At 40.9% G+C, this 25,661-nt stretch overlaps 1 protein-coding gene across 6 annotated transcripts in view; it reads left to right on the forward strand.

Moving 5' to 3' along the window:
* The window catches only part of LOC138757331 (zinc finger SWIM domain-containing protein 6), a 238,162-nt gene that overhangs the window by 173,568 nt on the left and 38,933 nt on the right, over positions 1–25,661 (forward strand). For all 6 annotated transcript variants that reach the window (XM_069924474.1, XM_069924472.1, XM_069924478.1 and 3 more), the window contains one exon: positions 8,577–8,727. In XM_069924474.1, coding sequence (XP_069780575.1) covers positions 8,577–8,727 — 151 coding nt within the window. The remainder of the gene's footprint in view (positions 1–8,576; positions 8,728–25,661) is intronic.

The raw sequence follows: 25,661 nt of genomic DNA on the forward strand, positions 1-25,661 counted from the left end.
CCAAAGAGAAAAGCCCGAGCTCTGCCAACCTTCCTTCTATCCTATCAACCTGCACAGCCACCTTGAGAGATCTATGGATTTGGGCCCCAAGGGCCCTCTGTTCTTCCACACTGTTGAGTATGCTACCATTAACCATGTACTCTGCCTTCAAGTTTGACCTTCCAAACTGCTCTACATCTTGCCTATATCCCGTTGTAACCTACGACAACCTTCAACACTATCCACAACACCTCTAACCATAGTATAATCTGCAAATTTACTGATCAATCCCTCTATATTTTTGTCCAGGTCATTTATAAAAATCACAAAGAGCAGGGGTCCCAGAACTGGTTGGTGCGGAGCTCCACTAGTCACTGACCTCCAGGCAGAATACTTTCCATCCACTACTACTTTCTGCTTTCTACAGGCAAGCCAATTCTGAATCGACACAGCCAAGGCTCTGTGACTCATGCCTCATGACTTTCTAAACCTGTCTTCCATGGGAGACCTTGTAAAATGCTTTACTAAAATCCATATACAGCCACATCTTCTGCCCTATCTCCATCAATTTATTTTGTTACCTCCTGAAAAAACTCAATTAGGCTTGTGAGGCACAACCTTCCCCTCACAAAGCCAGGCTGATGATCCCTGAGAAGACAGGACTTCTCTAAATACACACAAGTCCTAAGAATCCTCTTCAATAGTTTTAAGGCTCAATGGCCTGTAATTCCTATGACTCTCCCTATTACATTTTTTTAAATAAAAGGGGCCTACATTTTCCATTCTCCAATCCTTCGGCACCTCGCCTGTGGCCAAGGAGGACAAAAATGATTGCCAATACCTCAGCTATCTCTACCCATAGCAACCTATCCTGGGAAGTTATCAATCCTAATGATTTTACGAAGATCCAGCACTTCCTCTTTCTTAATCTAATATGGTTCTGCACATAATCTTGTTCTATTCTGACCTTATCTTGATCAAGGTCCTTTCCTCTGGTGAATACTGAAGCAAAATATTCATTTTGGACCTCCTCCACCTCCAGACACATTGCCTCCTTTATCCTTAAGTGGTTCTACTTTCACTCTTGTCATCCTTCTGTTCTTCTTATATGCATAGAATGTCTTTGGGTTTTCCTTAATCCTACTTCCCAGAGCCGCCTTATGTCCCTTCTTTTCCTTCCTGGCTACCATACAATTATCATGAGCCCTTCCTGTTTTTTGCTTCCTAAATCTAATGTATGCTTCCTCTTAACTAACTGCCTCACCTGTTTTGTTAACTACAGTTCCCTTTTCCTATCATCTTTTCTCTGTCTTAGGGGGACAATGCTATTCAGAACCCCATGTACCCTGAACATCCTCCATATTCTGTGCTTTCTCCCAAGAACATCTATTCCCAATTTACCCTCCCTCGTTCCTGTATCATCCCATCATAATTAGCCATTCCCGAATTAAACACTTTTCCATTTTGTCTGTTTTTATCCTTGTCCATAGCTATGCTAAAGCTCAGAGAAATGCCCCTCCCCCCAACAATCCAGAGGTCTGTCACCTGACCAGGTTCATTCCCCAGTACTAGATCCAGTATGGCCTCTCTAGTCGGCTGGTCCACATACTGTGTAAGGAATCTTCTTTGGACACACATGACAAATTCTGCCCCATCTATCCTTCTTGCAGTATGGAGGTATTTGTGAAGTCGACATCTCCAATTTCAACAATATTGTTATATTTGCACCTTTCCAAAATCTGCCTAATTAAATGTTCCTCTGTCCTGAGGGCTATTTGGGGGCCAATAGACTGCTTCCAATACAATGATGCTCCCTTCCCATCTCAGACTTCCATCCACATCAACTCAGTAAAGACCCCCCTCCACTGCATCCTTCCTTTCTTCAGCTGTGATACTATCCCTGATCAGTGAAGCTACTCACCCTCTCCTTTTATTCTTTACCTCCCATTCTATCCCTTTTAAATCATCGAAATCCCAGTACCTGCTTCAGCCAATCCTGTCCTTGCATTAGCCAAATCTCTGTGACAGTCACAACATCATATTTCCATGTACTGATCCAAGTTCATCTCCTTTATTCCTAATACTCCTTGCATTGAAATACACATTTTAAAGGCAACTGGCTACATATATGCTCCTTCCCCTCTTGCCTTCCTCTCAAACTCACAACACATTGCATCATCCTTTCCATCTTCTGATCTATTTTCTGCACTTGCATTCTGGTTCCCACCCCCCTCAAAACTAGTTTAAACTCATCTCAACAGTCCTAGCAAACCTCCCTCCCAGGTTATTGGTCTCTCTCCAGTTCAGGGGCAGCCCATTTTTTTAAATATACAGGTCATACCTTCCCCAGAAGAGATTATCCACAAATCTGAGGCCTTATCCTCTTCTCTCCTCCCCTCCCTTCCCTTCTTAGCTGATGACCAGACTGCGCAGGAGGCCTGTCCACGATGACCTGGTAGATTATAATTCCTCCCCCACCACCCCTTCCCCTACCCCATCAGCAGTATCCAAAACTGTTTCCTTATTATTGAGGGGAATGGCCACAATGATCCTCAACACTGACTGCCTATTCCACTACTCTCCCCTAACAATCACTCAGTTACCTGCGTCTTGCCTTTTGGGTGTGACTGTCTCCATATAAACTATATATACTCCTTGTAGTTTCTATGAATCATCTCCCTCCCAAATGATCTAGAGTTCATCCAGCCCCAGGTCCCTAACACAGTCTGAAGGAACTGCAGCTGGATGCACCTCTTGCAGGAGTAGTTATCAAGGACAACCGTGCTCACCTTGATTTCTCACATTGTCCATCGCAGGATTCCATTGTCCAATTTGCCATCTAGATTGCCTACTCTTTATTGCTGTGCAAAGATCTTACCTGACCTTTCAAGTTGTACGTCCTCAGCCTCCAAGTCCTCACTTCTACACTGGGACATTCTTACTTGAGCTTCCATTTTCATTGGCTACAACTAATTGGCCATTGGAGACATTTAAATGAGCACCTACCTCTCTCACTGCATTTTAATTGCTTCTCTCGTTCACAACTCGCTCGCGCAGCCCCATCTCTCTGAAATAATGCAGCTTAGCCATTTAAAAGGTTCAATTGCAGACTTAAAAAAAAATTCCAGCTGAGTTTTCTTGGGAACTATCTCATAGTCTGTGATGAATAAAAACTTTTTGTTGCTTGTATTTCCATTTCTATACATGTACAATGGATTTTAGTTTCTAACATGAAACAAGAATGAGGGATTGTTAAAAAAAAATTTTTAAACCATATGGGGTACTCTTTAAACAGCTATTGACACTTTTTGCCATTATTTCAAAATGTAAGATGGCAGACTTTTTTCCAAATGTCTTAATATGTAACAACTTCCTTTCTTGCTTTTAACAAAATATTCAAAGACTGCAGAATAGCATAGATCTACAGTTTCAACAGAGGAGTGCACTCAAACATGTCGTAGTTGCACTGAAACTTTTCAAAATTATGTCCCCTGTTTCTTAAGCCACTTCAATGCAGGAATATTGTGCCTTTTTTGCCCTATGCCTTCTGTGTAAAAGATATGAACGCTGAATGTTTGTGGGTGGGGGGGGTGGGGGTCATTGCAGTCCTGCCTCTAAGCCAGCAGCAGAGGTTAGTCACAGCGCTGAATTGATGTCTGTGTAAAAAGGGTGACCCGGTAGCCCAAGGTCAGCATGGTAAAGGATGTGTATCATATTCGATGGTAGTGTATATATGAGTAAGCATTTAAAACTTGGACAAAACATGCAACCAGGACAACAGGAAAAAATTTTTTTAATAATAATATTGCTGTAATTTACAAGAGAAAACCAAAGCAGCTTAGCTATAGCAGAAAACATTTTATAAAAGCAAACTACTGCGCTGGTCCCCTGTCAGTCCCCATGCTGGTCCCACTCCCCTGTTCTCTCCCAGGGTGGGAATGGGGTGGTAGGATTAGTGTGGGTACTGGAGGCAGGCTGTCAGGGAGGAGGGGAAATGGGGTGGTGGGATCGGTGTGGGTGCTGGTGGTAGGATGTCAGGGAGGAGCAGGGTGGTGGAATCGATGAGTGGGGGCTAGTGGCGAGCTGTTTGGAGTGGGGGTTGGTGGTGGACTGTCGGGAGGTGCAGGGTGGTGGAATTGGTATTGGGGCTGGCTGTTGGGGGGGAACCAGGGTGGTGGGATCAGTGTGGAGATTGACAGTGGGTCATCAGGAGAGTCTCCTGACTGCCTGCCAGTAGCCCCACACTGATCCTACCTCCCTGCTCCCCACCGACAGCTTGCCTCCGGCCCCCAATGATAGATAGTGGTGATGCTAGTGAGCCAGGCAGCGACTGATCACTGTTGGCTTTACTCACCGTTATCATTCTAATTTCAACTTCATATACAAGACCCGGGGGATATTTTTGAGCCATTTATTTTGGGGGGGAAGGGGAAATGTGGGACTTGTATGCCATCAAATACACTATGTTATCCATCACACTAGACGCTGACGTTGTTGTTACACATCCCACCTCTTTTGCTCCCGGAATGCCTGATTGCTGTATAAAATGACACACTGGCCCAGCATCAAAACAAAGGTTAATGGGGTATAAATTCAGCGGCATGGATTTGTAGGCCAAAATGGCTTGTTACAGTACAGTATGTCTAAATTTTTAAAAAATTATGCTGCCGTTATTTGGTTCAGTGTAAACGACCAAAGCCAGCTTAATGGCGGGTCTTCTTTACAGCAGTATTGCGGGATCTCTGTGTAAAATGCCATTCGGAAACCTGATTACCCACCAACATTGCAGGTATTTTGAATTTAATCTTTGTTTCTTTTGAAAGTAGACTTGCTGAAGGGAAAAGAATATTAAAATCAAATCCATGCTGCTGTATTATAAATGGGAAAAAATAACATTTTGATGTCTCCTTGTTTGCATTTTGTGAAATTAAGTACATGCCAATTTCCCCACCACCCCAGATTGAAGCATTGGAAATGCTTAGCTAATGTGCTGATGGTCACAGTGGAATGGTAGAATTTGAATTAGCACCCAGTCATCCTTGAACCTACCCAAATGCTGATCTCTCAGCAGTGCTCAGTTAGAAAAATCCCAAGTAGAAGTACAGAAATATTATAGCACAGAAAATAGGCCCTTCTGGTCTGTGCTGCACTATTATCCTGCCTAGTCCTACTGATCTGCACCCATTCCATATCCCTCCCATTCATGTGCCTGTCCAAATGTTTCTGAGAAGTTAAAATGAGCCCACATTCACCACTTCAGCTGGCAATTTATTCCATAATCTCACTATGAAGAAATTCTCCTTAATGTTCCCTCTAAACTTCTCCCCTTTCACCCTAACCCATGTCCTCTGGTTTGTATCTCACCTGACTTCAGTGGGAAAAGCCTACTTGTATTTATTCTGTCCATACCCAAGATAATTTTGTATACCTCTCACAAATCTCCCATCCTTTTGTACTCCAGGGAATAAAATCCTAACCTGTTTAACCTTTACCTGTAACTCAGTTGCTCAAGTTCCAGCAACATCCAAGCAAATCTTCTCTCTTTCTATCTTAGTGACATCTTTCCTGAAGTTAGGTGACCAAAACTGCACACAATACTCCAAGTTTGGCTTCTCCAATATCCTGTACAAATTTACCATAACATCCCAACTTCCATTCTCAATGCTTTTATTTGTGAAGGCCAATGTGCCAAAAGCTCTCTTTATAGCTCTGTCTACCTGTGATGCCACTTTCAGGGAATTGTGTATCCGTATTCCCAGATCCGTTTGTTCCACTGCACTCGGTGCCCTGTCATATACCATGCATGTCGTATTTTTGTTCGTCCATCCTTCAAAGTGCAACACTTCACACTTGTCTGCAATAAATTCCATCTGGTAAAAGTAAAATAAGTAGTTTTTTTCCATTTTCCCTTCCCCTGGCAGACACACTGATTCACATTGATCATTGGATAACATTGTGGGGTTGTATTAGAAGTTCATGAAAGTGAGATTCAGGAAAGTTATGATTTATTAACGTGTTTATTTCACAGGTATTATGGTACATGCTTCCAGTAATTGCGCACTTGATTTTTCTTTTCCAACCCTGCCCCCTTCTTTTCAAAGCACCATGTGCTACAGGATGCTTCTATTCTCTAGAATTGTGGCTGGGTGACATTTTTCATGTTTAATTTGTGTATATGACTGTTGATCAGCTATTTTACATGGGTGTGATGAGGGGTGGAGAGGGGAAGAATTGTAGCCAAATTTGGTGCATTCATGCAAGTTACAGCACTGAATCGGGACATTCGACTCAATGGGTCTATTTTGCCCGCTGTTGATGGAAATGGTGCTGTTTATGTTCAAAATCTCTCATTTCTTTTCAAGATACTTTCCTTTCATCCAACTATTTAATATAATCTTAAAAATTGATGGTTTATGCTGTAACAATCCTGAAATTAAATCCAGTTTTTAAAATGTTTCTTTATAACCCAAGTTTCCTCAGGTAACATTCCAGTGAATTTGGGCAGTGCTTCCTCGATTCATAATTATGAGTTTGACACAGAGCAAGATAGTGCTAAATGCATGACTAAGGGCTTATTTCTTTTTTTTGTATCTTCTGCCTTGTGAGGTAAAGACTTCATTGTCTTATCTTCCTGGTTTTAATATTCAATTTCAACTCCAATCTCCTCCACTTTTCCATGATATCCAACTTACCTTAATTTCTTTGAGCTGTTTCTTTAAAATAAAGTATGTCACTCCATATTTACATTCTAGATAATACTTTTTAGTCCATTTCCCTCTTTCTTTCCCCCTGCCCCCAACAACCCCATCAGTAGCCCTATCTACAAGACATCCCACAATACTGCCGTAAAGACCCATCATTAAACTGGCATTGCTTTTTTACATTGAACCAAACAATGGCAGCATAATGCTGCCCTAGTGTGTCATTTTACACAGCATGCAGGCATTCCGGAAGAAAAAGGGATGTGACATATAACACAACAGTTTCAACGTCTGATGTGATGGTTGCCCTTTTTACGCAGATGTTGATTGATTCAACGCTGTAACTGCCAGCTTAAAGGCGGGACTACAATGACCCCCAATTCTGTGTTTGTGCCTTTTATACAGAATGGCATGATGCAATAAAGGCACAATATTGCTGTGTAAAAGGGGCTAATATCTCCACTATTTCCTTTGCCTTTGGTATCATCAGTACATTTTGTCTATACACGGTCGGAGTTTGCTTCCGAACAATTTTGTAGCAATCTTATCTTTGATCACATGTACTATATTCAGGTCTTCTCAATTTACCATATCTGTTGCATTCTCCAAAAAAATTGAGATTTCAGAAGTATAGATATTGTTTTTCATCCTTTGTTGTTTCTAATTAGTTTTGTGTCTAAATGTGCAGTAATTTTATCCTTTACCAAATTAACTGGCATGCACATGCTTCTTCCCTTTTTTTAAAAAAATTACATTATCCAGTTTCTTGAAGGTACCTATTGTCAATAGGACACAATTTTAGTCCCTCAACTCAAGTATTATCATTAACAATTGACTGTTAAAAGAAAGAAGAGCTCAATATTTAGGTTCTACTGCCATTGCTCAATGGACTGAATGGTCTTTGTACTGTAATAGTTAGTAATCATACTTCAAAAAAAAATCATAAAATTGCTCATTTCAATTTAGGATTTGAAATTTGAGCAAGAGAGTCTGAGTTTTACAACATAATTAACAAGTACCTCGAGGCTCTGATAGTTCAGTGGTTAGAGCACTTGTCTTGTAAACCAGGGGTCATGAGTTTGATCCTCGCTGGGGTCTCATTTCTGTGAGGGGCACTTGTCAAAGTGGCAACTCTGTGTCTTCCTTACAATAAACAAAGTTAAAGAATTTCATGGATGTTGCATTCTAAATGTAGTATTACGTGACACCAATGCAGCATTGATCTATTCGAATGCAGTTTGGTGTTGAGACTGCAGCCACAGTCTTGGAATCATTACCTCTTCAAACTTTTAAAGCAAAACCAGCATGCATCCAAAATGGTTGTAAATTGTCACAGTCTCCTGATTAATGAGGGGCTTTCATTGTGAATCCAACACATTGCATTTTCAGTGTTAAATTATGTTTGTGTAGGGTTATAACTAATATATGTTACCACAGCACGCAATAATAGCCACTAATAAAAATAAGGTAGGTGGAATTATACCCTTAGCTCGGGAATCAGCATGACCATGATGGAAGAGTCTGGGTGAAGCTGATAGAGAAGCCATTACTTTAGGATCGACTTGTTCAATTGGACAAAAAAAATCAGATCAACACAACAGGCCCTTTGGCCCATGATGTCTGTGCTGACCATAATGCAAATTTAATCTGTCCGATCTACCAGCATGTTATTATATCATTCTATCCCCTGCCTGTTCAGATTTATCATGGTATATATAATATTTTAAAACAATTTAATTATGGATGGGGATGTAGCTTTCATTTTCATGCACAGTTGGTCCAAACAGTAAATGCAGGAAAGTCCCTCCATGTTAATCCGTGATTGGTCTCTGAATATCTTATGAACAAGTGAAAAACACCCACAAAGTTTATTCTAATAAATTGTCTATTTAACAGGTGCGGGAGATGTTGAAGATGAGGGATTTAAATGGTGCTCGAATGTTGACGTTAATCACAGAGCAATTTATGGCTGACCCCCGTCTTTCCCTATGGAGGCAACAAGGAACGGCAATGACTGACAAATATAGGCAGCTCTGGGATGAACTGGGTAAATAAGAGTTCTGTGGAATGAAAGTTCTTGTTTAAATTTGGAAAACTGGTTGAACTGGGGCAGAACTTATTTTCATATTAATTTCATTTGCAAGAAATCTTTTGGCCTTTTAGAAATGAGTGAAAAGCTTTGCTCTGTCCCAGAAATCTAAGTTTCACACTTTTGTATTAAATCTCTGATCATCCTGGATTATTCTCCTAATCTTTGTGCAACTTTTATTGCCTGTTGTCCTCTGTGGGTTTTGACTTTGGAATGTTGACTTGAAATGGTGATGCTGCACAGGTTTTTTTTTCTCTACACTTGTGCATTAGTTTGAATAACACCAAGTTCCTAACATTCAAATATTTACAAGGGAAATTTTATTGTGGTCCTCTGTTTTAAATTTTTGTTGGAACATTATTAATTTAGAAACTTTTTATTACCTCTTCAACAAATCAGTTTGTTACTATTGCACAGAATTTGCTACGGATGTAGGTAAAAGTAGGATACAAGAAAAAACAGTGTGCTTTTAATGTAAAGAAACACAAAAAAATGTTGTGGTGCTGGACTATACAAGTATCACAGCTCATGTTGGTATTTGTCAAAATAAGTCGGAGCGTTTGTTGATATAAATTGAGGGTGTTGCATACATTTGTTTCCATGAAATGGAAAAGTTGAAAGTGAAATTCCAGCTGTTAATCATGGGGATTATTTTTGCTATATCTGGCAGAGAATTGAGAACCAGAGGACCTATTCAGAGCACGTAAACTATTTGAAACTAAAACATGTATTTGCACATGATTATACTGCTAATCTGGAATGGTCTTCCCTAAAAGGATGCTCAATCTGTCATTCTTTGAGATAGCATTTGAGGATTTATATGAGGGAGTCGAATGAAAATGAGGGAAAGGTGGATAAATTGATGTTCAGATCAGCCATGATCTGATCATGGTTTCAACAGCCCTTTTCCTGTTCTTGTGGACCTTATTAATTATGAAGGGAAACAGGACCTTTGTTTTTAATATTACCCTTGCTTTCTACTTTGTCCTTTCATAATCTGATAGTAAGGGACAATGTGAAAGAAAGTAAAGATTAAAGTATCTGGCCTCCAATACATTTTTTTGTCATTAAAAAGTTTTTATTCCAAAGATTACCTTGATGATGTGACTCAATTCCTTGATCTGTCCTTAACTTTAACAGCCATTTACTGGATCTCTGAATCCATCCCTGGAAATAACAATCAACTGACATTTGTTGCAAATTCACTCTCCCACAAGTACACATCTGTCCACTCGTTTCTTGTAAGGATGTCATCCCTGTCTATGTTTCCCAGTTTCCACTGCATCTGTTCTTGAGATGAGGCTTTTTGCTCAAGGACATCTGAAGTGTTTTCAACTTTCAGAAAATGTGCCCCCTCCCCATTTTGTGCATGTTGCTCTTACTTCACCTCCCTCAGACAGGACAGAGATATTGTTGCCTTGGTCCTTGCCTTTCAATCAACCATGCTTCCAGCATATCATTCTTTGGCACAACATGATCCCACCCACAGGCACATCTTGTCCTCCCCATCCTCTTCCTCTTTATGTAGAGGCCACTCTCTCTGTGACTACTGGTTTACTTGCCCTTGCTCACCCATCCTTCCCAGGCATTTTCCCTTGCAACTGTTGGTGTAACAACTGTTCCTCTTAGCTTGCCCCCATACAAGAAACTAAGCAGCCCTTCCAGATGGGGCAGGGATACGCACGTGACTCCTCCATTTTTGTCGATTGCATTTGGTCCTCTCAATGTGGCCTCCTCTACACCTGCCATTTCAATTCCCCTTCCTATTACCACACTGAGCGATCTGTCCTTGGTCTCATCCACTGCCAAGATCAGGTCAAATGCAAATCAGAAGAGAAGCACTTTCTATTCTTCCAGGATAATCTACAATAAAAAATGGGATAGCATTAAATTCTCCCAATTTCAAACATACATTCCCCCTTTGTTTCTCTTCATCCACTTCTGACATAACCTGGTCCTCTCGCGCACCCCTTTCTTTCCAAACCCCAAGTATCTATTACCCAGTTTTTATTACCCTCTCCCATCTATCACTCACACATTGCCCTCAATATTCCCATCTGCCCACCATCCCTCCCTGAATTAGTTCCTTTTCATCTTTCTATCAGCTTCCATCATCTGCAGCCTGTTGATTTTGAAATTACCACCTCCCAACTTCTGTCTCTACCTGCCTTCCCCCATCTGACTTCGTCAACCAATGAACCCCTGCCCCCGGACCTAGTTCTGCCCATCATTTTCCAGTTCTTACCCCATGTCTTTATTCTGGCCATATCCCCTCCACTTTTCAGTCCAATTGAAGGGCCTTGACCTGAAACATTGAATGTCTACTTCCCTGCCCAGATGCTGCCTGACCCTCTGCGTTACCCCAGTGTTTTTTTTTTTTTATTTTATTCAAAATTCATTGCAATCTTGTACCCAGTATGTTGCAGAGTCACATTTTTTTCCAGCCATGAACTACAGGAAACTTGTGGACAAATAAGTTTGCAAACTAGGTAGCCAGAGCAAAACATTGGTCATCTTCAAATGATCCAGACTTGTTAGAAATTGTTGTTATATGAAAAATAATCCCCAATGATGTGGGGATATCTGTTATTTTGTATCATGACAGATTTATGTTAGAAATTAGTGTACATATGAATATGATCTGTTTTCATTGAAATAAAGTAGATTAAGATCAATCTTTAGCATTCATATACCATAACAGTTCTTAATTAGATTGAAGCAAATTTGTAAAAGGCATCAATTGCAAGTAGGCACTTGTTTATGCTGTGAAGTGGTTAGATATTGAATGAATGCTTTACAGTCTAATTAGTATTGATGCATCAGAGGAAATTTCTAACATAAGGCCCGAAATTGGTAACACTGATGAAGGGATCAAGAAAAAGGGAAATTAATTTGTGTGCTGGTATTCATATTGAATTCCAACCTTAACATAGTTGAAGTGTAGATATTTTCTGGATGAAGGTTTCCTTACTAGAAGTGATCTTTCTTCCCCCAGAGGTTTTGATTTGAAAAGATTTTTGAACAAGACAGGAGAACTTACAGCCCTATGTATTTTTGAGCAGGCTGATTAGTTCTCAATTAAATTTTATCTGAAAGATAGCATAAACATTTTGAAATCATTTAACAAATCACCTCCAGTCAAGAGAAAATGTGGAAAGATGATAAGTCTATTACAAAAGCTGAAGACTGAAGTATGAGCTCAGTGACGCAGAACATTTTTTAGCTGCAGGTGGGAAAGCTCAAAATTATTTTGCCATTGGCTTGAGAAAATGATGATCAGGTGATTCTTGATGGGATATAATACTTCTATGATACCAGTGCCTTGTAACTCATAATAGTGGATGTGCCTTTGTCAAATAGCAAACCTTCCCTAATAAAGGTGCTTCTTTTTCATATTTCCAATCACTGATCCTTTGGATTCCTGTGCTTTGCAACATGCAATGGGATGTACAGACTGCCAATCTGAAACCAGCCCTTTGCTAATTTCCCTGTGCTTCGTTGTTAAGTTTGGTATTGGAGCAACTCATTGTAACAGTACATCTCAGTTGTTTTTACTTTTGACTTTCTCTATTGGATAGATATTTGCGGGCGTGATCTTCTTGCTCCATTGTGTAGTACATCACTTCAGGATTGCAGTGGACAATGGAACAACAAAAATACATCATAGTTTTCAGAATTCTTAAATATGGAAAAAAAATACTGAATTTAGTTGGGAAAATCTTTATGAAGTATTATGCTATATAAAATTCAAGATTCAATTTATTGTCTTAGTAATAAAACAGTGTCATATTACATGAAATTTCTTTTTGCCTGCTGCAAGGCAGACAGATTCGCCACTGACAGGAATTGCCTAAATGCCTGTTACAGACAGTCACAATCCAAGAAAGAGAAGCAAAAGAGAGGTCCCCCCACCTTTCCCCAGACTCACTGAGTGTCCATAGATTTGTCTCCAGCACCCCCACAGCCACCCAGAGTCCAGTCCAAACCATTGGCGACTCAAGGTCTAAATCCAAACTTCCAACACAGTCAGGAACCTTTCAGTGCCCTCAGCACCTCCTCACATCCCATTTTCTGATACCTGGCACCCCTCCAGCTAGTTCAGGCCAATCTCCAGCAGTCTGCAGCGATCCACAGCTTCCGTGGGTTCCTTGCCACATCCACTGTTCCCTCAGCTGCAGAGCCCCCTCGCTGGTCTGCTGCTGAGGTCACTATCCCTGCGGGTTGACTCCTCCACTTCCCCCTTTCATACGGTGTGTGATCTTCCCATCCTCTGGTGCCCTGCTCCAGTTCTCTACTTTCCTGGAATCTGCAGTCCCTCGAGGCTGCCTGCTGATTAATAGGCGCCACCATCTTGGCCACAGACCCATGGTTGCAAGATTTCAACTAAAACCACCATTGGATCCCTCAATGGGCCGTTCAAAGCCCTTGAGATGCTGACGGCAGTTGACTGAGCAGCTGGACCCCCGTGGGAGTGCTACATCTCCACTTCCCCGCAATCCACACCAGCGGCAGCGCTACCACTACAGGGTAGCCGCCTTCAGATAGATCATTAAATGCTCGAGTTTCTGTCTTCACATTTTACTGAGGGCCAAGATACGAATTGTAAAACACTTTATAGAGCATTATTGGTCATTGAATTCTGTTGAAAGTTGCCAAAAATTTCAAAATTTTACAGACATTTATGGGAATGAAATTAGATGCAAATGCAAATACTCTTACAGAATAAACAGGGGATGCAAAGTAAGGTATCCATATGTATGACATCTATGGTTCAAGCCAAATTATTTGTCAGATTCCCAATAGTTTAAGGGCTCCATTATCAATTTCTTTTTGGTAGGGATATTCCTATTTCTGCAAGAAAATTTCATTCAATAGCTTAATTTTTATTAACAACTTAAAAGTGTAAAAATATTTGTGTCTAATGCAATAGAAAGAAATCAACATCCATATGGAACATGGGTTGCATTTCCATTTCAAATGACATCTTGCAGTTTAGATTGGGTAGCAAGAGGATATTTTGCACATATAGTCCATTGTGTATTAATTTGCTCCTTATGACTAGGAGAGACTTCCCTGTTCTTCCTCGGAGTAAAATGAGACCTTTTGATATCAAAATAAAATACCTTTGATGTTTCAATTCTGCGCGATTGAGGCACCTAGCCACATGAGATGATTGTTAAATATTGATACAATGTCAAGTTTGGGGCACATTCACTTCTTTGATAATGCACCTTTATTGCCATTTGAAGCAGGAAGGTGTTTCAGATCAGTTTTTCATGGTTCAGAAAAATTTCTTAATGTTAACTGAAGCCCCTTTCACACTTGCATCCCAGTAAATCGGCCGTTCAGTATCCCGGGATAGGAATAGGGCTTTGGCCTTTCACACTAGACCACTCCTAACTGGGTCACTGAATGCTTTCACACTTGCAAAGGTTTATCCCTAGTGTTTGGTCTGTTCTACCTTTAATAGGAAGTGCCTGCAATGCAATTGCCAGTTTCACATTTACCTGATTTCAACGCCAGCATCTGCAGACTCCGGGGATTGTACTAGGGGTCGAGGCTGGCAATCCCCGGCGTGAGATGACGTCATCTACTGCTGGCGTTGAGCAGATTTTGCTCTCACACTTGCCAGTTTAAAGGCTGATTGGCGTTCAATTCCTGTGATCACTGTTAAGTGTGAAAGGGGCTTTTGTAACATTGGTTGTTTTCTGCTTGAATATTTTGAAAAACAAAGCCATTCCCTAGTTATAAATGCTAAATTAATAAAACAAATTTAGAAATAGAACAAAAATCCCCTTGCAGTTAAGCCATGGAACTTAATGAAGCAAGAATGATGATATTTGCAGTCAATTTAAAATGTTTTTTTTTAAATCACCATTGGAAATCTCTTAAAATAAATTCCGACTACCTTCCCTGCTCTGATTGACACTGCACTCAGCAATGTTTGTGGATCGTCCAAGCCTTTACAGTTTAATGTAAGTGGTTTTTTTGTGTTTGTACAATTTTACATTTTTAAAAATAATTGTTGGTTATTATTTGGGGGAAATGGAGCATTTTAAACCCTCTGGAGTGTTGGCTCCCAACAAAATTCTCAACGTTCTGACCTTGAGATTTTGCTGTTTGAGGAATATGCATATAACAGCAAGGCCATTATTGCCAAATCCCAGTTTCACTTGAGAAGAGGTTCAGGACTTGTACTTGCTATAGGAGGATATGAAGTGGAAGAGGATACAGCTTTAAGCAGATAAGGATAAAGAGGAGGAAATGTTACTGCAACTGGCACAAGGAGAGGCCCTAGCCCTTGAGTGTAGAAGTATATTTCCCCTCCCTAATTGTTCTGAATTCAATTGGGCAAAATCTTTTAAATGATAACGTGGATATCAACTCTGATCATGGTGCAAAATTTAGTGGAATCTGTTCTGAACTGAATATCTATCTGTTGATTCCTTAAAGCCCAGTCCTTTTTGATCTTTGCTCATGGGGTTCATAGTTTAGAGATCATGTCTCCTTCTTCAGTGCCAGCTCAATGTCTTGAGGGGAGGCAAGGCTCCTGCTCCGTGACTGGTATTATTATTCTGTGCAATAACGGAAGGTGACACACAGTGCAGAAGTGAGGAGGCTTTTCAAGTAAGCAGAATGGCGAGCTTAACTCTGGTACTGGTGACAGGATCACATTGCTTCAAGGGTCTGCTTTGGAATTAAATGCTGAGCTCTGCTATATACCAGACATTGCAACGAAGCTTTTTTTTTGTCAGCAAATGGGATCTGTAAGTTAATTTGTGTGTCTGCAGCAGGCTCCTGGCTGTGAAATGAAATTGGAAGCCCTTCAGCCACATGAAAAAGCAAGACTTGAATACAAATGTCACAAGTCACTGTCAGAAGCCATCTGTGAGACAATCACATTCCCACTCTGTTGCTCGTATCTTGAAGATGATTTGAATATGGGGATTGCCTTTGAGGTATAATGTCCTGTATGCTACTTGGAGTGCACTGCAGTTCTGATTTCTTTTGACAAGATAAAGAAGGGAAATATTTAGCTCTTTTTCCAGACACCAACCTCTTATTTTGTCACAAAATACAAATCTATCTGAAAGGAACTGCTAGCAAAAGTTAAAAGGAAAAAAAAATGTATTCAAATGGTGTTGCAAAACGAGCATTTATTGCTTTAGTGTACCACAAATGAAACATTGTGCTCGTTGTCCCTCAAGCTGGCCATAATTGGAGCTGCTACTGTTATCAAAGCTGGGCCATTCTCATGACAGCCTCTAATAAAGCTGAAACTGTTAAATTAAATCCCTGATGCTTAATCTGATGAAACCACTGAGGTAGAAGAATATTAGATGAGTGTCTGGTATTCTTCAGAATGATGGACCCCCAAACAGCTTGTCAACACACTAAGATTGCAATAACAGATTTAACGGCAGACTAACTGTGCTGGAAACTCCATCCTAGATCATCAAGATAATTTGAAAAAAAAAATTTTTTTAAAAAAGATAACTTGTTACTTATATTAACATCACAAAGTCTTTGTTTTGTGTCAAGTCTTCAGGTCTTCATTCCATTTTGTAAAATTACGAGAAAAATCATTTACAAAAAAAGTAGTTTAGCACAACACTATTTACAGTGCCGGTGACCCAGGTTTGAATTCAGCACTGATGGTAAAGAGTTTGTACGTTCTCCCCGTGTCTGCATGGGTTTTCCCTGGCTGTCCAGTTTCAAAACATACGGTTGGTGTCTTGAGACGACAGGGGCCCATGAGCCGGAAGGACCTGTTACCGTGTTGCACATTTAATTAAAAATTTTTTAAAAGTCAAAGTACAATTTGACTCTGCAGGTAAGTTTTAGATTAGTTTCGAATTGTTAGTAATCTAGATCTGTCGACTTACTGTTTTTTGCCACAGATTTTTTAAAATTTAATTTGCATTGTATTATTTGATATTTGATTGGCTGAAACTGCTTTCTCTCTCCTATCTCCCATCCCAGCATGCAGAATCTCTGTGAATAAAATACAGGACCAGAAACTATATTGTGCACATGGAGAGGACAAACACAAGTTGTAGACTGATAATTAGATTTTAATGCAGCTTGTTGTGTGCTTGCAGCAAATGAACAAAGTGCAGTTTTGAAGAAGGTAGTGATTCCCACTTGCCATAGATAGCACAGGTAATCTATTGCATTAATCAGCCAGCCACTGTAAATTGCATGGGAAGTGATTAAACTATCATACACAATACAATCAGCTTGAAGCAGATGTCAAGACCAATATATCAAAGTTTAATTCAATAAGGGAGTGAATTTGGACCAAAAAAAACATTCTGTTGTCTGAGAATCCTGCATCCATGGCAGCTTGCTTAATGACTGGCTTTCCATTGCTGAGGCTCCAGGCTCTTCAGTTGCCTGCTTTATTATTATCAAGATTTGGCTTTGAGGAAATTGTAAATGTATAGTTGTCCAGAATTCCAAATGAATATGCTTACATTATTTTAACTGTATCCTTGAGGTTTGTGAAATGGGGTATATTGCACTGAGACCCTTGTATAATTATTATCAAAAGCAGTTGAAAATTCATAACTGAAGTGACACAAAGGTTCACCACACCCTAGGGTTCCAGCACCAAACCTTGGGATCAGCATAATCCTGCTTATTCTCAAATTTGTTTAAAGAAGGATACCGCAAAATACTAATCTCTTAACATGCAAGTGTTTGACATCAAGCAGAACCTCTTCCAGATACACTACATTTTGAATGCTTCTTGTGTTGGTCGCTACTACTCAACAAGATTCATCTGCCATGTAAATCCACATGCTTTTCTTTGTCATCTCTGGTTGCTTGCTGCAGTTCTCTCCTGCATGTTTCTTCATTCTTTAAACAGGACAAGTGGCAACCCATCTAAATCTGTTGTCTGATTCTTGTCCAGGCCCATTCTGAATTTTATTGTCTGACTATTCTCCAGCAATTCTATTCAAAACAATTCATGCATCTGTTTACATTGCTTCATGTCCCTGAAACTCCATGTCTTGCAATGAACTCCAGCAGTATAATCCAATTCTAACCATCCAGATTTTGTCAGTCGAGATTCTTGAGCCTAAACTCTTGCCTCCGCCCAACTCCATCCAGCCACCACCAGTTTTCTGGTCATATTGCCCACTAGAATCCACTTTTGATCATCAAAATACCTTGAGGGATTTTCTTAAGCACCATCATTCTTTTCAAGGCTGCTCTTATTTCACTTTGCTTCTATATGTGGCTAATGTTCAACAAGATGGGAATGTTTTATTTGTTGAGAAATCCAGTTAGGGCTTGATAATTCAAGGTCCCACCGGTGAATGAAAATAGAGGTCATGACAAATGAAAAAATAGAAAAATGTGAGCAGTTTTAAATGCTAAATATTCTACTTGCTACCTTGCAGTTGATTACAGTATGTTTCTCATTATCCAGAATGCTTGTGACCAGACATGTATCGGTTAACTGCATTTTTCGGATAACTGAGAAATTGCTTTAAGCAGCACAGTAGCGTTAGCTGAATACATGTATCTGCCGTTGCCGATCCCCAACACCTCCCCACCACTGTCACCAATCCTGCCTTGGAGCCCACTGTTCCCATTCGTGCCCAGGAACCTGATGTCCCTGCTCCTGCTGCCATCACTGATCCCTGACACCTCCCCATCTCTGGTCCTGCCTGGGAGGTGGAGGTTCCCGCTCCTGCCTAGGAGGCTGCTCTCCTTGATGATGCCAGGACAGTGGAGAACCAAGCAGGGCCGATGTCTTGGGTGGGGGAGGGAGACATTTGCAGTCCACCCCCCAAAAAAAATGAGTTAGTGTCCCTCCAACCACGTGGTCCGTTGTTGCCACCACACACACCCTCCCCACCAGGTCCGACACTTCCACCACCAACCTGCCCTGCCTGCAGTTACCCTAATGCCCCTCAGTTAGATTTGTTCTGAAGCTGTCTCTGGAACCAAGAACAGTGGAGGGCAAAGAAGAAATAGAAAGAGAGAGGGGAGGAAGTTACCTGAAACGAGGACGATCTCCCCATGCACTGCCTGTCCTGCTGACTTCCTCTAGTCACTCACTGATGGCTCGCGACTCCAGCCTGTCTTCCCGGCTGGTTCTGAGCTCTGTTGTTACCAAATTGGTGCTAACAGTGTGTCAGAACCCCAAATGTGCACATCAGGTGAAAAAGAATTTTTCAACTCGTGGCGTCAGGTTGCCACTAAAGTTTTTTTCTGATGACTGAGATTTTCGACTGGATAATTGAAAACATACTGAATTACACCTTATTTTTAGTCAGTTACTTATTTCATGGAAATCAAAATAAACGTAAATACTGAAAATTTGGACCAAAAACAAACAACACCGTAATCACTCAAAAGGTCAGGCAACATGTTTGGAATGAGGAACCGAGCTAATGTTTCAAGTTTGAGACCCTTATAATTGAAACTAAAATTTTCACAGTTCTGACAAAGGCTCTGGGATCGAGAGTCTTTTCATGGATGCTGCGTGACCTGCAGTGTTTCCAGCACTTCACTTTTATTATATTCGGAGAGTGTTACGCTAAGTAACAAAACATTTCTCCAGAATATATTACTTGTAATTTATTCTTGTTTCCCCAGTGGTACTAATATTCAGCTGCATAACACCATGCAAGTCTGCATGGGAATGGTGATATTTCTATATTTGTGCTGCTGTATAGAGAGCATTCAGTCATATGCAGATTAAAATCATTTCAAAATGTAAGTGCATGTATATAAATGAGTTTGAATTTGGCCAACCTAGAACTGCATAATAGGATGCTGCAACATTATAACTGGTAAAATGGAATTTTTTTTTAACCACCACAACTGGACTTTAAATTATCAAGATGTATTGCCTCATTATGCTGGAGATAATATGAGGAAGTTTATTTCCCTCATTTGTAATGCTTCCGTAAATTAAGTACATTTTGCTGATGTTCAAGTTGCATTAGTAATTGTAACATCACAAGCAAAACCATCCCCGCTATTGAGCACATCTACAGGAAACTCTGCTGTCGGAGGGCAGCAGCAATCATCAAAGACCCACACCACCCAACAGATGCTCTGTTCTCTCTTCTGCCATCAAGAAAGAGGTTTAGGTGCCACAAGACTCGCGCCACCAGGTTCAGGAACAGCTGGTATCTCTCCACCATCAGACTCCTCAACAACCAACTGAAACGGAGAGTCATTTTGTGCACTTTATTGATTTTATTTTTTTATTCTCTCTGTATTGCAGTTTGTTTACAGTCATTATCTTTTTGTTAAAAAAAAATTTGATTTTCCAGGGTTAAACTCAGTTATCAACATTGTCAATGTTAACATTACCGATATCAATGCCTGTTACAATTTACAATTGTCAATTTTATACAAAAAAATTCCTATAGAGTTCAAGCTTTGTTCTTCCCCTTCCCTCTCATTCCCCCCCACCCCCTCACACCACGTACCATCCATATTTAACACCTAATACTCAACCAATCAAAATTACACATAATGCTTAAGGACAATTCACAGCAAAGGTATAAAATATACATCAGGGGTTTATGGGATTGTCACGTCATGGTAGTCAGTGCTCAGGCTGTTTTCTTCTCACGACTTTTACTGGTTGAAATGGGATGGATCTCCCACTCCCCTCATCAATTGAGGGGCTAATAGGGAGGGTAAGGCGGCGAGGCATCACAATCCTCCCTATAATTGTGTTCCTATGGAATTTAGGTATGGTGCCAAATTTTTACAGAAGTGTCATTCTTTTTTCTTAAGCTGTAAGTGATTTTCTCCTGGGGAACACAGGTTTGCATTTCTATGTTCCAGCGCGCAATACTCGAGCAGGAGTCGGACTTCCAGGTAACTGCTATGCATTTCCTGGCTACTACCAATGTGATCATTATGAATTGAATTTGAACAGGTTAATCATGAGTCTTATGTCCATTATGTTTCCCAACAGGAACAATTCTGGGTTTGCTCACCTTGGTCCATGTCCAGGTTGAGTGCACAAAGGTTCCTGTCTGAATCCCATATCTGAAACATTGGTCTGATGATTCTAGATTAGATCTGTTCAGTTTTTGTGGTGTCAGGTTCAACTGGTGCAAGAGGTCGTATTGCATCAGCCTGTACCACGCATTTATAATTGTAGTCGTACTGGTCCGACACAGTTCAGACCAGCAGCGCTCATCAATCAATATTCCCAAGTCTGACTCCCACCTCTGTCTTGATTATGAAGGCCTGGTTATGATCCTTCTGCTTGGAGCATGAAATACATTGCCGAGATAAACATCTGTGTACTCCCCCTTCGAATCAGGGCCTCTATGTCACTGCACTCTGGTAGGGCCATAGTTGGATCTAACTTGCAAAAAAGATCTTATCTGAAGGTAGCAGTGGAACATTTTATGTGATAGATTATATTTGTTCCTGAGTTGTTCAAATGACATTAATTGCCCCTGCTTGTAACAGTCCTCTACGCTCCTGACGTCAGGTGTCCAGGATCTTGTTACCCACTGTCAATGGTATTAATATTTTTGGAGACAGCCCCACTTTGATTCCTAAATATTGGTTGATCTTATTCCAGATAGAAATTATTTGTTTCAGATTGGCGCTGCTTGTTTTTCCAGACAATGATTTAGTGTCTCACTTATAAATAGAGTCCTCTGCTACCTTCTCAGCTACCACATGCAGGCCAATTTGTGCCCAGAATGGTACACCTCCACCCTCCCCCCCACCCCCACTCATAAGAATGAAGCGATGTAGCTCAACTGGGCTGCCCAATAATATTTCTTAAAATCTGGCATTTGTAATCCACCCAGACTATAATCCTAGGTCATTTTTTTCCATAGAGACCTTGGTTACCTTTCTGTTCCACAGAAATATCTTTTATTCGCAAAAGCAAATTTTGGAAGAATTCCTGGGACAACACCATGGGCAGTGTCTGGAAGGGATGCTGAAGCCTCGGCAACACGTTCATTTTTAACACAGTTGACCCTGCCCACTAGCATTATGGGCAGAAACATCCACCTATTTAGGTCCTCCTCAATTCTTCCCAGCAAGGGGGTCTAATTTAGTTTATATAAATTATTCCTGTTATTGTCTATTCTGACTCTTGGGTATTTGATCCCATTTTGCAGCCACGTTAAATAACTATTTTCTTGACATTGACTATAATCCCTCTCGGTAAGTGACATAATTTTGCTCTTATTCCAATTGACCTTGTACCTGGAGATCTCCCCAGTCCTCCAGAGTAGAGTGCAGTTTGGCAATGAGTTTGCTGGATCTGTCAGATATATCAGTATGTCATCAGCAAATAAATTGATTTTATGTCCTTCCTGGCCTGCTCTAAAACCTTTAATGTTTGGATCCTGGCGAATGGCTTCGGCCAATGGCTCTATGCCAATACAAACAGCTGAAGATAGTGGACACCCTTGTCTACTTTATCTTGATGGTAAGAAGGTTCGAGAAAATTGACCATTGGTCACCATTTTAGCCATGGGTGCATGATATAGCACCCTTACCCAATTTTTCCATCACTTTGAATAAAAAGTCCCACTCCAATCTGTCAAATGCATCCAGGGCCACAGCTAGACCTCTCTTGTTTCTGGTTTGTGCCAGATGCATTATACTCAACAGTCTGCCAATGTTATCTGCTGCCTATCTGTTTTGCACAAAGCCCACTTGGTCTTTATTTATTAGTTTCAGCAAATGCTTCACCAATCTATTTGCCGGAGCTTTGGCATGTATCTTACAGACTGTGTTCATCAGTGAGATAGGCCTAGAAGAAGATGGTGTTAGTGGATCTTTGTCTTTTTCAAGTATTGGTGTAATGATTGCTGTTGAAAAACATTGCAGGAGGGTATGGGTCTCCATTGCCTGGTCTACCACCTCCATATAGAGAGGCATCAATAAATCTTTAAATTCCTTATAAAACTCGGGTGTAAACCCATCCTCCCCTGGAGACCTGTTAGTCTGCAGTGAATTCAATGCTTTACCTATCTATCCTTCCATGAAGGGCTGATCTAGGTCCTCCTGTTCTTCTGGGTCTAAATTTGATAACTCTAACTTAGACAGGAACTCACTAGCTCTGTCAGACCCCCCCCCCCTACCAATTCTGATTTATATAAACCCTCATAATATTCCTGTAAGGTCTCATTAATCTCTTTTGGCTTATACAAGTTCCTGCCATTCCCAGTTTGTATCACATTGATTGTCCTTGAGGCCTGATCTCTCCTCTGCTGCCAGGAGAGGATTTTGTGGGCTCTCTCACCCAATTCATGATATTTTTGTTTTGACCGTATTATGGCCTTTTCCATACTGTAAATTGGGAGTGTATTGTATTTGTTGTTTTTTTAAATTTGTTATTTGTCTTCTGAACCCAATTTTTGGAAATTTTTTCTAGATAAGTTATTTCCTGTTCTAATTCATCCACCTCCCTTTTTTTTCCCACTGTTTTTGGTGTATCCAATTATTTGATGTCTCAAATAGAATTTGAAGGGTATCCCATAGGAGGTATTTATCTGGAGTAAAGAGAGGTACATTTGGCCTCATAGAACATATTTATCTGCGCTCTTAAAAAAAACTCCGGCTTCTTCAACAGCAGCACATTGCGTCACCATCTGTATGTTGTATTTTGGTTATCTGGCATTTCCATTGTTAATATCAAGAGTGAATGGTCTGAGAGAAATCTTACTGTGTTCTTGGCCTCCATGATCCTACCCTCTACATGGGCTAAAGCCAGGAAAAAAATCTGTTCTAGAGTAGGAGTCATATTGCTTTGAGCAGAAGGAGTAGTCCTTTTCCCTTGGATGTTTCCGCCTCCATACGTCTATCAAATTCAGCTCCTTCATACCGTCAATAGTAGCCCTCGCTGCCTGTGTTTTAGTTATTTGCTTTGTTGACTTATCTAGGACAGGATCGAGACAAAAATTAAAATCTCCCCCAACCAAGATGTTCTCTTTTCCCTCTACCAATCTCAGGAAAATATCCTGTATGAACTTTTTATCATAAAGGTTGGGGGCATACACATTTACTAAGATCCAGGGGTCAGTATATATCTGACAGTGCACCAGTATAAATCTTTGTTTTATCTGTAGTCACACTCTGCACTCTCACTGGAACACTCATCCCTATCAAAATTGCCACCCTCCTTGCCTTTGAGCCAAACGAGGAGGCTATTACCTGGCCCACCCATCCTCCCTTTTTAATTTTTGGTGTTCTCGCTCTGTTAAGTGAGTTTTTTGGAGAAAGGCCAGGTCCACTCCCATTTTCTTTTTAAATGTGTGCCAAGATTCTTTTCCTCTTCACTATTCTGTTCAAGCCATTAACATTGAAACTAATGTACTTTATACTCTTAGCTATTGCCCTGGAGACTCTCAGGCCTGTGTTTCTTCTGCACCTTCACCACCCCATATCCATCATTCATCCAACCTTTTTCTTTCAGTCATCCGCTTCCACCCACCAGACCTGTGACAAACCCTGGGAAAATGAGATAAGAACAAAGACAACAAGCCCAAAGAAGAGAAAACAAAAACCAAAAGAATTATACTAAGACAGCTAATTGACTCCACATAGATCCCCATCCATACCCTCATTCCATCCATCATCCCCCTCTCTCTCCTTTGGTGACTGTTTCTCCCTCTTCGTCACCACCCCTGTCATATAATAGGTTGTGCATCTCGCACCCATCTACCTCTCCATCCACCTCCCCAGTCCATTCTTATTGTTACATTCTTTCCAATTCTTATTTTTTACGTACAGACAGTAAACTCTTAATTTTTATTAGTCCACCGTGAAACTTGACCACTTCTTTTAAACTCCTGATTATTGTTAACCCATAATATCTTAGTAATTTTCATGCCAGTATTATTAGTTGTTACAAACTAGAAGCTGCCTGAAAAACTGAGGTTTTTTTTGCTTTCGAGAAGAATTTTCTCTTCCCCCACCCCGGCATCAATATCTTCAAAGTGGCTAGGAAGCTAATTGTACTCTCACTTCCTTTCTGCTTTGCTACCCTCTTTTTTTGGCTCCAGCTCTTTCCTTTGGCGCAGCAGGATCCCACTCATGTCCGGGTTACCATCCAGTTCCAGTGCCACCTCCCCCCTCCCCGCGTGCGACCGCAGCACTCAAAATCTTTTCTCAGTCTTGGTGGCGCAACAACTTCACCACCACTGAGCGTGGCCTCTGACGGGCCCTGGGTGAGAGAAGGAGAACCGAGGGGCCCATTCTATTTCCATTGACTCCCCTAATTTCGCCCTCTCCAGGGTCTCTAGCAACTAGCATTGGAAAAAGGCCACAGGATTTCTCTCCTCTTTGCCCTCTTTCAATTCCACAATTTTTATTATGTTTCATCTATCATTTTCTAGGGCATTAATTTTCTTTCAGAGGCAGCTCCTTTCTGCCCGCCTCCCCCCCATGTTGTCACCTCTTTCACTAGCTTCACTATTCTATCCTCATTGTCCCCGTACTCTCCTCTACCTCAGTCACTCTTCCTTTTAAAATATTTAAAACATTTTCACATTTGTCCAGCTTAGTGTTCAACTGTCCTATCTCTTTTCATTTTTCTATTTTCTCCATCGCCTCCAGGATAACCCACAATGAGGGTTCCTCTCCTCTCTATGCTGCTGTCATCTTGGCTGCCTCATTTTGCCCGACATTATCCCTCTTGCTGCTACGACTGGCCACCATGTTGCCTCCACCATCACTGGATGGATCAGCTGGCTCTGCCTCTGAAGGGTGAAGATCTCCCATGCCTTTCCTCTTCCTATGCCTGCCAGCCGTCGTGCTCCTTCCCTCATTGCTAGATGAATCAGTTGCGGTCTCTGCCATTGTGGGGCCAGGGTCTCCTATGCCTCCCCCCTCTTCCCGTGTCTGCCGGCCATAGCGCTTCGCATTTGGGC

This window comes from Narcine bancroftii, chromosome 3 (genome assembly GCF_036971445.1).
Source record: "Narcine bancroftii isolate sNarBan1 chromosome 3, sNarBan1.hap1, whole genome shotgun sequence".
In the NCBI taxonomy this organism is placed as follows: Eukaryota; Metazoa; Chordata; class Chondrichthyes; order Torpediniformes; family Narcinidae; genus Narcine; species Narcine bancroftii.